We start from the raw sequence: 14,929 nt of genomic DNA on the forward strand, positions 1-14,929 counted from the left end.
CTGGCTCCCATCTCCAGCTTAAATCCCCACCTGAGCAGCGGTAGCAAACCTTCCCATTAGGATTTTGGTCCCCTCCAGTTCAGGTGTAAGCTGTCCCTTCTGTTCAGGTCCCACCTTCCCTTGAAGAGAGCCCAATGATCCAAGCATCTGAATCCCTCCCTCCTGCACCATCTCTCCTTAGCCACATGTTAAACTGTATGAACTTCCTGTTTTTTGGACTCACTAGCATGTGGCACAGGCAGCAATCCTGAGAATACATCCTGAAGATTCTGCGTTAACTTGGCACCTAATTCACTTTGCAGGACCTCGTCCTACTTCCTACTCATGTCATTGGTACTAATATATCGACGACTTCTGACTGATCACCTTCCCATTAAAAATGCCCCTGACCCTAACACCTGGAGGGCAATGTACCTTCTGGTAATCTCATTCTCGTCAGAACTGCTGTCTGTTCCCCTAACCATTGAATTCCCTGTCACTGCAGCTTGCCTCTTCTCTCCTTCCCTCCTGGGCCCCAGAGCCAGAGACCTGACTGCCTTGGCTTTCATTTGCTAGATCAATCCTCCAAAAAGTATCCAAGCATTGGCTTCCTTTCCCCTTATCCCCCCCCTCCTGATGGTCACCCAGTTACCTGTGTCCTGTATCTTGGGTGTACCTCCCTATGTGTCCTGTCAATCAGCCCCTCAGCCTCCTGAAAGATCTGGAGTTCATCTAGTTCCAGTTCCTTAACATGGTCTGTAAGAAACTGCAGCTGAATGTACTTTTTGCAGGGGTAGTCTTTGGGGATACTGGAGGTGTCCCTGCCTTCCCACATCCGCAAAAGGAGCATTCCACTATTCTGCCTTGCATTTCTGCTGCTCTAAATGCTGCAAGAAAAAAATGTAGACAAAAAAAATCTACCTACAGCTTCTGCCTCACTCACCAAAGTCTGAACTCCTCGCTGTCCCGTTCCCACAAGCCATTCCATTTAAACCTAACTTTGTTATTGGCCCTTGCCAAGTGCCTAATTATGTACAATCCAATATCTCCTTGGAAACTGTGATGTGCCTAACCCTAATGTGTCTAATATATTAATGCATTGTTTTGCTTTTCAGACCAGTTTAACAATGTTCAAGAGGAAAGATTTCAGTGTTAAGCGAAGATTTAGTGACTTCCTAGGATTATACGATCGTCTGTCAGAAAAACACTCTCAAAATGGCTTCATTGTGCCTCTACCTCCTGAAAAAAGCTTAATAGGTACAGCAGTTGGAGATAAACAGAAACTAATTTTGCCTTTGTTGTCCTGTGTCTATTGTAATGCATACTTTTCTGAAGTCTTTTGCAAATGGGTGTTACAAGAACAATGGAGAGGTGTTTTATTCAATAAGGGGTTTGCAGAGTAAATTAACCCTAAAGGATTAATCTTGGATTCATTTGTTTCCTTACAAGAATGGGACAGGTTGCCCTTGAAATGGAAAGGGCCAATATCCCTAGTGAGGAAGTTAGCTTCTCCTACCAGGGAGGGTTTAAACTACATTGGCAAAGGGCTGACTCTTGAGTGAAGTAAGTGAGAAAACAGGGATATGTGCAGCAGGCAGAGAGTGTAAACCAGGATAGCCAAAGGGCAGATAGGGCAACTGCTTTAAATTGAGTCTATTTCAATGCATATAGATTAATGGGTAAGGCAAATGAACCTAGGGTGTGAATTGGCTCTAGAGACTGGAATATTGTGGCCATAGCGCAAATGTGGCTGAGAGCAGGGCAGGTGTGGCTGCTCATTAACACAAGCAATTCTACAGATGCTGGAAATTGAGAGCAACACACACAAAATGATGGGTGCCACAGTAGCACGATGCTCAGGGCATTTCAAAATTCAGAGTTTAACCCATGGAATGTGCAGGTTTTCTCCAGGACCTCTGGTTTCCTCCCATAGTTCAAAGATGTACCGGTCATTTTAAATTATCCCATGACTAGGTTAGAGTTAGTTGGGTTTATCAGGGGTTGATAAAGTGGTGTGGTTCAAAGGGCCAGGAAGGCATACTCTGCACTGTATCACTAACTAAAATAAATAATTAACTTGTCAGGGAGTACCTATGAAGGGGAATAAAAAATCAATTTTTTGGGCCAGGACTCTCTGTCAGGACAGGGCTGGCAGCTCAATGTTCTGCAATACTGATGCTTTAAGTGTGACAGAGGAACAGGGGAGTGGGTGTTGCCATTTTGGTAAGGGAATACATAACCTGCTTACAGAGGGTGACCCTAAGGGATCGTCTACTGAGGCCATTTGGGCAGAACTTTGAAAGAAGAAGGGGATGGAGACCTTCCCCTTATTCTAGACCTTATTCAGGGCTGTATTCTAGACCACCCCCCTCCCAATAGCTACTAGAAACTTGAGGAGCAGATGTTTTGAGAGATTAACTGTAGTGCTAGCAGGTGATTTCAATTTTCCCAGTATTGACTGAGCCATTCAGATTGCATAGGGCCTGGATGTGGTGCAATTTGTGAGATGGATTCAAGGCAATTTCCTCTGCAATATAGAGTATGCTCGCAAGAAAATGAATCTCGGTTTTGTATTGTGACATGTATGTACCTGTATAATTTACTTAGAACTTTGAGGAACTACTCGGGAAGGAGCAATGCTGGCTTTCCTGTTGGGGAATGAGGTAGGCCAAGTAATTGAAGTGGCATTTGGGGAGCACTTTGGATTCAGTGACCGCTATTCTATTAGTATTAAAATAATCATGGAAAAAGGCAGAACAAGTCCAGAGGTCAAAGTCCTGACTTGAGTAGGGCCAGTTAGAGAGCATTAGGCAGGATCGAGCTAGGGTCAACTGGATGATTCTATTCAAAGGCAGTAGAACAGCAGGCAAGTGGGAGGTCATATCGAGGGCCCAGGTACTCTTGGAGTGAAAGGTAGAAATATACTAAGCTCAGGGAGCCCTTTAGGCAAGAGATGTTGGAGCTCTGGTAAGGAAAAGGAAGCATACATCACGGTTTGGCAACTGGATACTAAAAAATCCCTCAAAGAATGTAAATGTTAAGACCAGGTTTGAGGGAAATCAGGAAAGAGGATGATGATTGAAGGTTGACTGGAAGCCTGTGAGTAGTGAGATACTCGAGGGACCTCTCACTCACAGATTCAAAGTAAAGCACATTTATTATCAAAGAATGTACAAGTTATATGCCTTGAAATTTGTCTATTTATAGGCAGCCACAAAGCAAGAAACAATCCGCACTATTCATTTTAAAATAAATTCATTATTTATGTAAATAATTTAAATTGTACATGGCATGACAGACAGACAGACATACTTCATTGATCCCGAGGGAAATTGGGTTTCATTACAGCTGCACCAACCAAGAATAGTGTAGAAATATAGCAATATAAAACCATAAATAATTAAATAATAAGTTAATCACGCCAAGTGGAAATAAGTCCAGGACCAGCCTATTGGCACAAGGTGTCTGACACTCTGAGGGAGGAGTTGTAAAGTTTGATGGCCACAGGTAGGAATGACTTCCTATGACACTCAGTGTTACATCTCGGTGGAATGAGTCTCTGGCTGAATGTACTCTTGTGCCTAACAGTGAGTGAGTTTACTAAATTAGAGGTTTCATTGACAGTGAGGCAGGTTATGATGAATGGATCAGTCAGGGAAATAGGCAGAGTAATGGTAAATGCATTTCAGTTTGGGTAACTGTGAGGTAAAGGGTAGGGGTTTGTGCAGTGAATGGCAGGGCCCTGACAGGTGTTGTGAATAGGGGGACCTGGAAGTATGAGCACACAGTTCGCTGCAAGTGGACATGGTGATGGAGTTCAGCACGCTGGCCTTCAGTCAGGGCTTTGAATTTGGGAGCATGGACATCATTGGTGAGATCGTATTTGAGGATTGAGTACAGTTTTGGTCAGGCTGTTATAGGAAAGACATTGTGACATCCTGTAGTTATACAAGTCATTGGTGAGATCGTATTTGAGGATTGAGTACAGTTTTGGTCAGGCTGTTATAGGAAAGACATTGTGACATCCTGTAGTTATACAAGTCATTGGTGAGATCGTATTTGAGGATTGAGTACAGTTTTGGTCAGGCTGTTATAGGAAAGACATTGTGACATCCTGTAGTTATACAAGTCATTGGTGAGATCGTATTTGAGTATTGAGTACAGTTTTGGTCAGGCTGTTATAGGAAAGACATTGTGAAGCTGAAGAGGGTGCAAAAAGCTGCTTGGACTAGGAAGTCTGAATTGTAGGAAGTTGGCCATATTGGATCTTTATTTCCTGGAGTGTATGAGAAAGAGGGGTGACTTCAGGAGTTTATCAAATAGTGAGAGGTGTGGATAAGGTTGCTGTTCATACTCTTTTCCACGGGGCTGGGGAATCCAAAACTAGAGAGCACAGACACGAGATAAGAGGGGAGAGATCTGAGAGGTAATTTTAGAGGGTAATGAGCACATTGAGCGAGCTGCCAGAGGAAGTGGTCAAAGTGGATACAATTGCAACATTTAAGAGACATTTGAACAGGTGTTTGAAGAGTTTTGGGCTGAACACAGGTAACTGGGTCTAACAGGAAGGATGTTGTGTTCGGCATGGATCAGTTGGGCTGAAGGGACTGTTTGTGTGCTGTATTACTGACTGCTGTTCCTGTCTGTAGATGGTGTCTTGTCTTGCCTTCATTTTCCCAGCATTGTTCTATAAATCTACATGTTGAATTTGTCCCATGTTGTGTGGGGTGGTGTTTTATGGAATCTTTACCTGTGCTGTTCTACTCAGAGGGAAAATTGTACAAAGGGGATTGAAAAGTTTCCACACCGAGTGCTCTGAACCTAATGCACTGTGTAAGTGATTTCTATCACCAGAGATGTTTATCTAATCAGTGTAATTTAGACCTTCCCAATTGGCAAGTCTTCAGTGATGGGTAGTGCTTGGGACTTCTCATTTGATGATTCTAGGTTTAGGTTCCAGTGGACCTCAATTCATGATGGTCTAGTGGCACAGTTAGTAGGTTGGTGCTGCTGTTGTGTATTTTCCATTATCTTCTTTAAACCGAATAGATTTACCCTGGGTGCTAGTGTTTCATAGAAACATAGAAAACCTACAGCACAGTACAGGCCCTTTGGCCCGCAAAGTTGTGCCGAACATGTCTCTACCTTAGAAATTACTAGGCTTACCTATAGCCCTCTATTTTACTTAGCACCATGTACCTATCTAAAAGCCTCTTAAAAGACCCTATCGTATCCACCACCATCACCGTTGCTGGCAGCCCATTCCACGCACTCACCACTCTCTGAGTAAAAAAAACTTAACCCTGACATCTCCCCTGTACCTACTCGCCAGCACCTTAAACCTGTGTCCTCTTGTAGCAACCATTTCAGCCCTGGGAAAAAGCCTCTGACTACCCACACGATCAATGCCTCTCATCACTTTGTGCACCTCTGTCAGGTCACTTCTCATCCTCCTTCACTCCAAGGAGAAAAGGACAAGATCACTCAACCTATCCTCATAAGGCATGCTCCCCAATCCAGGCAACATCCTTGTAAATCTCCTCTGCACCCTTTCTATGGCTTCTGCATCCTTCCTGTAGTGAGGCAACCAGAACTGAGCACAGTACTCCAAGTAGGGTCTGACCAGGGTCCTCAAGAGCTGCAACATTACCTCTCGGCTCCTAAATTCAGTTCCATGATTGATGAAGGCCAATACACTGTACGCCTTCTTAACCACAGAGTCAACGTGTGCAGCTGCTTTGAGCATCCTATGGACTCAGACCCCAAGATCCCTCTGATCCTCCACACTGCCAAGAGTCTTACCATTAATAGTATATTCTGCCATCATATTTGACCTACCAAAATGAACCACTTCACTCCTACCTGGGTTAAACTCCAGCTGCCACTTCTCAGGCCAGTTTTGTATCCTATCAATGTCCCGCTGTAACCTCTGACAGCCCTCCGAGTGTTGTCCACAGCACCTCCAACCTTTGTGTCATCAGCAAACTTACTAACCCATCCCTCCACTTCCTTATCCAGGTCATTTATAAAAATCATGAACAGTAAGGGTCCCAGAACAGATCTGAGGCATACCACTGGTGGCTGACCTCCAAGCAGAATATGACCCATCTACAACCACTCTTTGCCTTCTGTGGGCAAGCCAGTTCTGGATCCACAAAGCAATGTCCCTTGGATCCCATGCCTCCTTACTTTCTCATGGGGTACCTTATCAAATGCCTTGCTGAAATCCATATACACTACATCTACTGCTCTTCCTTCATCAATGTGTTTAGTCTCATCCTCAAAAAATTCAATCAGGCTCGTAAGGCACGACCTTCCCTTGACAAAGCCATGCCGACTACTCCTAATCATATTATACCTCTCCAAGTGTTCATAAATCCTGCCTGTCAGGATCTTCTCCATCAACTTACCAACCACTGAGGTAAGACTTATTGGTCTATAATTTCCTGGACAATCTCTACTCCCTTTCTTGAATAATGGAACAACATCCGCAACCCTCCAATCTTCCGGAACCTTTCCTGTCCCCATTGATGATGCAAGGGTCATGGCCAGAGGCTCAGCAATCTCCTCCTTCACCTCCCACAGTAGCCTGGGGTACATTTCGTCTGGTCCCGGTGATTTATCCAACTTGATGCTTTCCAAAAGCTCCAGCACGCCCTCTTTCTTAATAACTACATGCTCAAGCTTTTCAGTCTGCTGCAAGTCATTCCTGCCACATTCCCAAAGTAGGTCACTTGTCTGCTGTAAATTGCTCCTGGTGCAGGTGGGTGAGTTGATGGGACTGTGGGGAGAATAGGATTCTTTATTCATTTAGTGATTCAGCCCAGAGCCGGCCCTTCAAGCCACGTCACCCTAGCAACCCTACAACCCCAGTTAATTCCAACCTAATAACGAGACAATTTACAATGTCCAATTAACCTACCCAGTACATCTTTGGACTGTGGGAGGAAACTGAAGCAGCCGGGGAAAAGCCCCACGTTCTATGGAGAGGGCATACAGAAATTCCTTAAAGGACACCGGAATTGAACTCTAGAACACCTCAAGCTATAATAGCGGTACACTAACAGTTATGTTACTGTGGCACTACACAGCTGCAAGAAGGTTGCTCTGATAAACTGAAATGATCTGGGTCATTGGAGGATTCAAAATTACTTTGGTATCAGATTGAAATGTAGAAATACCAAATTGAGCAGCCTGGAGCTTGTCCCCATCCTTGACTGAGAAGCCCCAATACACTATTAGAAAGCTGATTACTTGTCATAACCATAATTCCACTCTCTAGTTTCCCATTTCCTAATCCTGTTTTCTGTTTGGCAAGGTATGACCAAAGTAAAAGTTGGGAAAGAAGATTCCTCCTCGGCTGAGTTCCTAGAGCGGAGGAGAGCAGCATTAGAACGGTGAGTGTGGAAACCAAGGCAAAGTGTGGTATAGCTTCCAAAGGACTGTGCATACTGTTGGATTTCGATGTTTTTAATCCAAGGTTCTTTCAGAAGTCAGGAAAGAGGCACAAAATTTGTTGCGTCTTGATCATTTTATTAAGCGTTAATAGATCAAGGAAAACTGGAAAACAGACAATAACAGGAACAGAAACAAGCTGCAGAAGTTAAAACAAAAACTAAAAAGGTGATGCTGCCTTGTGGTCAGCTCTTTACACACATAAGAAACATTTCATTCTGATTTGCCTAAAAGAGCGCATTTTCAAATAATGTAGCACCAGAGAAGCTTCCAGAGCTTTCCAGAATGCTAAGACTAGAGGACATGCTGAACAACTGCACATACGTACTGCAACTACCAGGAAGCATACTAAACAATTGCATATATCTGTTCCGACATGTCGGTCCATGGCTGACTCTTATGCCTCTCCTAGTGGAGGAATAACACCTTGTTCCATTTGGGTAGCCTCCAACCTGATGGCATGAATATCAGTTTCAATTTCATTTAAAAATATAAATAAAATCCCTCCCCCCTTCTATTCCCCACTCTGGCCTCTTGCCTTTTCTCGCCTACCTATTACCTCATCCTGGTGCCTCTCCTCCTTCCCTTTCTCCTGTGGTCCACTCTCCTCTTATCAGATTCCTTCCTCTACAGCCTTTTACCATGGCTGTCTTCATGGCTTCACTTATCACTAGCTATCCTCCTTCCCCTTGCCCACTTTTTTATTCTGGAGTCTTCCCCCTTCCTTTCTATTCCTGAAGAAAGGTATCAGCCTAGAACGTTGACTGTTCATTTATTTCCATAGATGCTGTTTGACTTGTTGAGTTCCTCGGTGTGTTGCTCTGGATTTCCTGTATCTGCGGACTTTCTCACGTATATATAAGTAGCAGAGAATTGATTGTAAAGCTGCAAAGAGAATAACAAGCAGTCTAATCTAGCAATTGAAATACCAGACTTCCAGAGTTGAGGTTGGAAGAACTGCCGGTGAGCCAGGCTGTATCTATTCTTTGGTGGGTCTTGAAGACTACGGGTTGATGTACTGACAACTTGGGCAAGATTGGAGCATTTCAGCCAAGGGAGAGCATAGAGGCTTTGAACTGAGTGATGGCCTGAGAGCCAGAGGTCACTGAGGGTGGTCAGTGAGAGTCAGAATCAGGTTTAATATCACTGGCTTATGTTATGAAATTCATTAACTTTGCAGCAGTAGTACATAGCAATACATGATAAATATAGAAAAAAAATGAATTACAGTAAGTACATGTGTGTGTATACATGTACAGTGCCTATAAAAAAGTATTCACGCCCCCCCCCCCCCCCTCCAAACTTGGAAGTTTTCATGTTTTACTGTTTTACCACATTGAATCACAGTGGATTTAATTTTGCTTTTTTGACACTGATCAACAGAAAAGGAATCCTTTGTGTCAAAGTGAAAGAAGATCTCTACAAAGTGATCTAAATTAATTACAAATATAAAATACAAAATAATTGATTGCATAAGTATTCACCCCCTTTGATATAACACACAAAATCATTACTGGTGCAGGCATTTGGTTTTAGAAGTTATATAATTAGTTAAATGGAGATCTGGTTTTGAAGACCTGTGTACCGTCAAGGCCATTTCAATTCATGGTAGTAAAAATACACCTGTATCTGGAAGGTCCAACTGCTGGTGAGTCAGTATCCTGGCAAAAACTACACCATGAAGACAAAAGAACACTCCAAGCAACACCACAGAAAGGTTATTGAAAAGCACAAGTTAGGAGATGGATACAAGAAAATTTCCAAGTCACTGAATATCCCTTAGAGTACAGTTAAGTCTACTACTGCTACATTGACTCAGGCCTAGGGGGCTGGCGTCGGGCATGATGACGGACTCTCCACTACTCCCTCTCCCTCATCAGTGTGTTTAGTTCATCTACATTAGCTGCGCCGCTATCTTCTAGGAGCGTGTTGACCATAGTCTTGGGAGGGCAGCCAGGGTTCATCCTCCCATGCTTGGGCTCCCATATGATGACAAGGCTGGCAGGTAGCTCAGGATGGTGTAGACAGTGCCCTGCTAGTTGCAGTCTTCTTGCCTTGATTTTAGTAGTGAGCATCAGTAGGTTGTCATAGAACTCGACGTTCGCCATGTGCTGTTGCCAACTCACATCAAGAGCCATCCGGAGCATTCGTGTATAGTAACCATATAATGACTTACGCATGGTCTTGGTGAGTGTCCACGTTTCACATCCGTATGTGAGAATGGACTCTGACTGCTATGAAGATCCTCTTTTTGAGCCCTCTAGTCAGGTTCGACCTCCAGATTTCCTTCATGTCATTCGTTGCCCTCCACGCCAATCATTAAGAATCAATCAAGTCAATCATCAAGAAATGGAAAGAATATGGCACAGCTGTAAATTTGCTTACAGCAGGCCATTCTCTAAAACTGAGTGACTGTGCAAAAAGGAGACTCGTAAGGGAGGCCATCAAGAGACCCAAGACAGCTCTGGAGGAGTTACAAGCTTCAGTGGCTGAGATGTTGCCCAGGTGATTCACCAGGTGCAGCTTTATGGGAGAGTGGCAAAGAGAAGGCCACTGTTTGGAAAAAAAACTCACATGAAATCTCAGCTAGAGTTTTCCAGAAGGCACGTGAAAGACTCTGAAGTCAGCTGGAAGACGGTTCTATGGTCTGATGAAACCAAAATTGAGCTTTCTGGCCATCAGACTAAATGCTATACTTAGCTGTAAGCCAAACAGCACATATCATCAAAAACACACTATCCCTACTGTGAAGCATGGTGGTGGCTGTATCATGATGTGGGAATGCTTCACTGCAGCAGGCCCTGGAAGGCTTGGGAAGGTAGAGGATAAAGTTAATGCAGCAAAATACAGGGAAATTCTGGAGGAAAACTTGATGCAGTCCACAAAAGAACTGCGACTTGTGTTCCAACAAGACAATGACCACAGCATAAAGCCGAAGCTACACAGGAATGGCTTTTAAAAACAACAAAGTTAATGTTCTGGATTGGCCAAGTCAGTCCAAACCTCAATCAAATTGAGAAGTTGTGGCTGGACTTACAGAGGGCTGTTCACTCACAATCCCCATGCAATCTGATGGAGTTTTGTAAAGAAGAATGGGGAAAATTTGCAGTGTACAGATGTGCAAAAGCTGATACAGACGTAACCACATATACTCAAGGCTGTAATTGCTGCACCTACTAAATACTGACTTGAAGGGATGAATACTTAATCAATTATTTTGTTTAATATTTGCAATTAATTTGGATCTGTTTGTAGAGATCTGTTTTCACTTTGATCAGCAGAAAGATTCTCTCCTGTCAGTTTCAAAAAAGCCAAATTAAATCCACTGTGATTCAGTGGTGTAAAACAATAAAACATAAAGGACTTCCAAGGGGGTGAATACTTTTTATAGGATGTGTGTAATATGTTCCAGCCCTTATTGAATGGGTGGATGATACAGCATTGAAGCTGTCAAGATGAACATCATTTGAACCAGGAGCTGAGGAGCTAGAATCTTCCATCCCACTGGAATTTGCAGTTGGAATTTGGAAGATGGATCTCACTTCTCTGCCAGAATTGCTGTTCAATGGGGTTTTTGATTCTTCCTTGAGTAGAGACTTGGATTAGCCCTGCAAGTAAGTTTGGGCCTTCCAGAGAATCAGAGTTAAATATTCTGAGGTGGATGAAATGGTTTGCCCAAGTGGCCATTTCATGTCCTGTGGCAGGTTCAAGTTTAATTGTCATTCAACCATTCATGCATACAGCCAAATGAAACAGTGTTCCTCTGGAGCCAAGGTGCAAAACACAGTAACATAAGTAATATTATCTTTCTCTTTTTTGTGTGACTTGGGTCCCTGAGTAACATGGCCTGTATATTGATGGTGTGTGGGATATTGCCCTGGTCCAACATGTCTTCTACCAAGCAAACACTGGAGGTCAGCACCAATGGGTGTTTACCGTGCTACCTGAATTCACTATATCATGTAGGGCATCATGGCATAATGCCTACTGCTGTTGCATCCAGAGGCAGTAGATTGCCAGGGCTGTCAATGAACAGGGGCTGACTGAAATACCAGGGATGAATGGTAAATGTAGGTTCAACCTCTGCTAAAGAAAATTGGATGAAAACTGAAACTTTTAAGGTATAATCATAAAGGACGTACCACACTTACAGCCACTACGTAAATCCATAGTGAAGTTGGCAGCTTGAGGAGGTAGCCTGAAATGTGCTTTAATTCTAGGCTTTCCTGTTGGATCCAGTCCATGTCAATTAGCAAGGCATCTACTTGCAGCACATTTTATAAGCACAATTGTCTGTCCATGGGAGCTAATCTGCCCTAGTGTATACAGGTTTTCTCGTATACACGTATTCTCGTATAGATCAGTTTTGCAAAGCAGAGTGAGCAATCTCTAAACTTTTCCTGTTGCCTAGTTAAAACAGCAGTGTTCGTTTATTTGTTTAATTTAGAGATTCATCGTGGAACAGGCTCTTCCAGCAGCTCCCAGTAGCCCACCTATTTAATATTAGCCTAATCATAGGACAATTTACAATGACCATTTAATCTACTAACCAGCAGATCTTTGGACTGGGGGAAGAAAGTGGAGCACCTGGAAGAGGGAACAGGTTCTCCCATGCACTCGTGAGAACATACAAACTCCTTGCAGACAGTGCTGTAACTGAACTGTAGAACACCCCAAGATGTACTAACTGCTTCTACTGTGACACCATGGTTCAGTGATTGTTGGTTTCTGGTTTTTAAAATTATCAGTGTCAGAACTTGGGTGGGTGGGTTACATCAAATACTTAGCTCTAGCCATTGTCTGACTTTTCACATCTTCTTCCCATTTTTTTTTGAGATGGTGGGAGTACTTGTGGCAATGACCCACCAGATGTGAGTGGCAAGTTAGCGTAATGCTTTTGCAGGGCCAGCAACCCGTGTTCCAATTTCTGTAAGGAGTTTGTACATTCTCCCTGTGACTGCATGGATTTCTCCAGATGCTCAGTACCCCCTACATTCCAAAGATCGCATGGGTGTAATTGGGTAGTGAGGGTTCTTTGGACAGAAAGGGCCTGTTACTGTTGTATCTAAATAAAATAACCTTGTTTCAATGTATTCAGCAGAGAAGGCTGAAAGTGAAGTTGTGAAAATTAGCTGATTCACACTCTGAAGAATTGCTTCCTTGCTGGAATTTAGTTTCATTCTGAAACTTATCAAATCCACCCTTGTGCTCTTTATACTTCCATTGTCAAATTTCACTTCTCAATTACCGTATTTACAATTGCCAAAGAGAAATGTAGTTCCTGGTGTCAGTAACTGCAGGTGGTTTTTCTTCCCCCCACCCCACCAACACCAATCTTGCCTTTCCCTGTACCTCCGCCTGTCCTATTCCTGAAGCTCCCAGCATTCTCTGAAAACTAACACCTCACTTCTGTCGTCATGGGAGGAATGGTGTGGTCATGAGTGTAGAGCTTGCTCCCTGCAGTGAAGAATATTATGGCTCAGCGCTCTAGTCTTACCCAGACTAAACAAACTTTGCACCACTGATAGTGAACTACCCAGCTGTTCCTGGCATCTCGGTCCCTGAAGGATTTGACATTGAAAATAACCCCTTTATCTGTGCTGTGCAAGGCTGGCTGTGGTTCTGAAACCAAGGGCATGTTCTCTTTCATGAATGGTACTACTGTCCTGTATTCATTCTGTTGTTTCTCTTAAATATCCCTTAGTAAATTAATCAGAATTTGGTTTAATATCACTGGCATATGTTGTGAAATTTGTATGTGTGTAAATATTTTTAAATAAGTAGTTCAAAAAGAGCAGAAAAAAATAGATAGGGTTCAGGGTCCACTCAGAAATCTGATGGCAGAGGGTCATATGTTCCTAAAATGTTGTGTTGGCATCTTCAGGCTCTTAAGTCTCCTTGATAATAGCAGTAAAAACATTCTGGGTGATGGGGGTCCTTAATGGATGCTGCAGTTTTGAGGCAGTGCCTTTTGAAGGTTTCCTGAATGCTGGGGAGGCCAGCACCCATGATGGAGCTGGCTGAGTTTACAGCTCAGTCCCTTTTAGTTCTGTTCTTCTCTCCCTGTGGCCCCTTAGTGGCTGGGGCAGTGAGAGGAGAAAATGATATTGTTTAACAAGTCAGAATGTGTGACTTTCCTGCAGTTTAACAATGTGGAGGTTCAGGGCTGCTGTCTGCTGTGAAACTAAAGACCTGTGAGTGCTACAGACCTGCGTTGATCAACTGGCTGCAGTGTTCACTGAGATTTTTAACCTCTCAAATTGGAAGTTTGAGATACCCACCTGCCTCAAGCCAGCTTCACTTTTACTGGTGCCTAATAAGATCATGGTAACTTGCCTCAATGATTATCATGCAGTAGCACTTGTATCCATTGTGATGAAGTGCTTTGAGAGGTTGGTGATGAAACATATCAACTCCTACTTGAAGTGATTTGGATCTGTTCAAATTTGGCTATAGGAGCAACAGGTCAACGGCAGATGCCTTTTCATTGGTTCTTCACACAATCCTGAGATATCTGGACAGCGAAGATACATACATCAGGATGTTCTTTATCAGCTACAGCTCGGCATTCAATATCCTCATCCCCTCAAAACTAATCAATAGGCTTCAAGACCTTGACCTCAATACAGGAAGTCCCCGGGTTACGTACGAGTTCCATTCCTGAGTCCGTCTTTAAGTCGGATTTGTACGTAAGTCGGAACAAGTGCATCCGGTATTATTTAGTGTCAGTTAGTCAAACGTTTGTCTTAGTATATAGTATATATTTTACCTTTCTATGCATATAAAACACTTAAGGAACATATGTATTCCAATAATTAAACCACTGCGTTGCTTAGTGATAATTGTAGCTTTCATTGGGGCAGGGCCTTTCACATGCTCCATTATTCTCACTTTATCCGTTATCCTTTAAAATTGTTCCGATTGTTGACTGACTGTAGCCTAATGCCTTTCCAATGACCGATGGCATTTCACCTCTTTCCAAACGCTTTATTATTTCCATTTTATTTTCAATCGCGATTGCTTCCCGTCAATGGAACAGAAACACTGCGGGCGGCGGGTCCCGACCTGTGCTGGCTTCCAAGGTCCGCTGGGTCCTAAGGACCACGGCACAGAAATCCCCGGGTCCTAAACTCCACTGCACTGAGACAGGTTAACTGGGACAAGTGGGGGCTGTGCTGGGTTTGGGTATTTGATCCTCCACAATATTCCGTGTGGGAATTTAAACTGGAGGTTTTTTTTACGAGGTCGAGTTGCGAGCTTGACATCAACCCGGCACGGATGGTACGGGAGTCACTGGATCGACATCAACCCGGCACAGGAGTGGTCTGACACTAAATCGAACTTGGAAACCTCTGTTCTCGAGCCCAGCACTGATCTCATGCACCACCAGCCGACTGGAACAGGGGGGGGCGGGGTCAGGGTGAATCCTGCTAAGAAAAATTTAAGCAAAATACGAAGTTAAACACTCAACACAGTGTCAACTGCAACGACTTAA

At 43.5% G+C, this 14,929-nt stretch overlaps 1 protein-coding gene across 3 annotated transcripts in view; it reads left to right on the forward strand.

The window, feature by feature from the left end:
* The window catches only part of LOC140714037 (sorting nexin-1-like), a 73,399-nt gene that overhangs the window by 37,674 nt on the left and 20,796 nt on the right, over nucleotides 1-14,929 (forward strand). For all 3 annotated transcript variants that reach the window (XM_073024698.1, XM_073024701.1, XM_073024700.1), the window contains exons 6-7: nucleotides 1,095-1,236; nucleotides 7,298-7,376. In XM_073024698.1, the coding sequence (XP_072880799.1) occupies nucleotides 1,095-1,236; nucleotides 7,298-7,376 (221 nt within the window). The remainder of the gene's footprint in view (nucleotides 1-1,094; nucleotides 1,237-7,297; nucleotides 7,377-14,929) is intronic.

This window comes from Hemitrygon akajei, chromosome 21, assembly GCF_048418815.1.
Source record: "Hemitrygon akajei chromosome 21, sHemAka1.3, whole genome shotgun sequence".
In the NCBI taxonomy this organism is placed as follows: Eukaryota; Metazoa; Chordata; class Chondrichthyes; order Myliobatiformes; family Dasyatidae; genus Hemitrygon; species Hemitrygon akajei.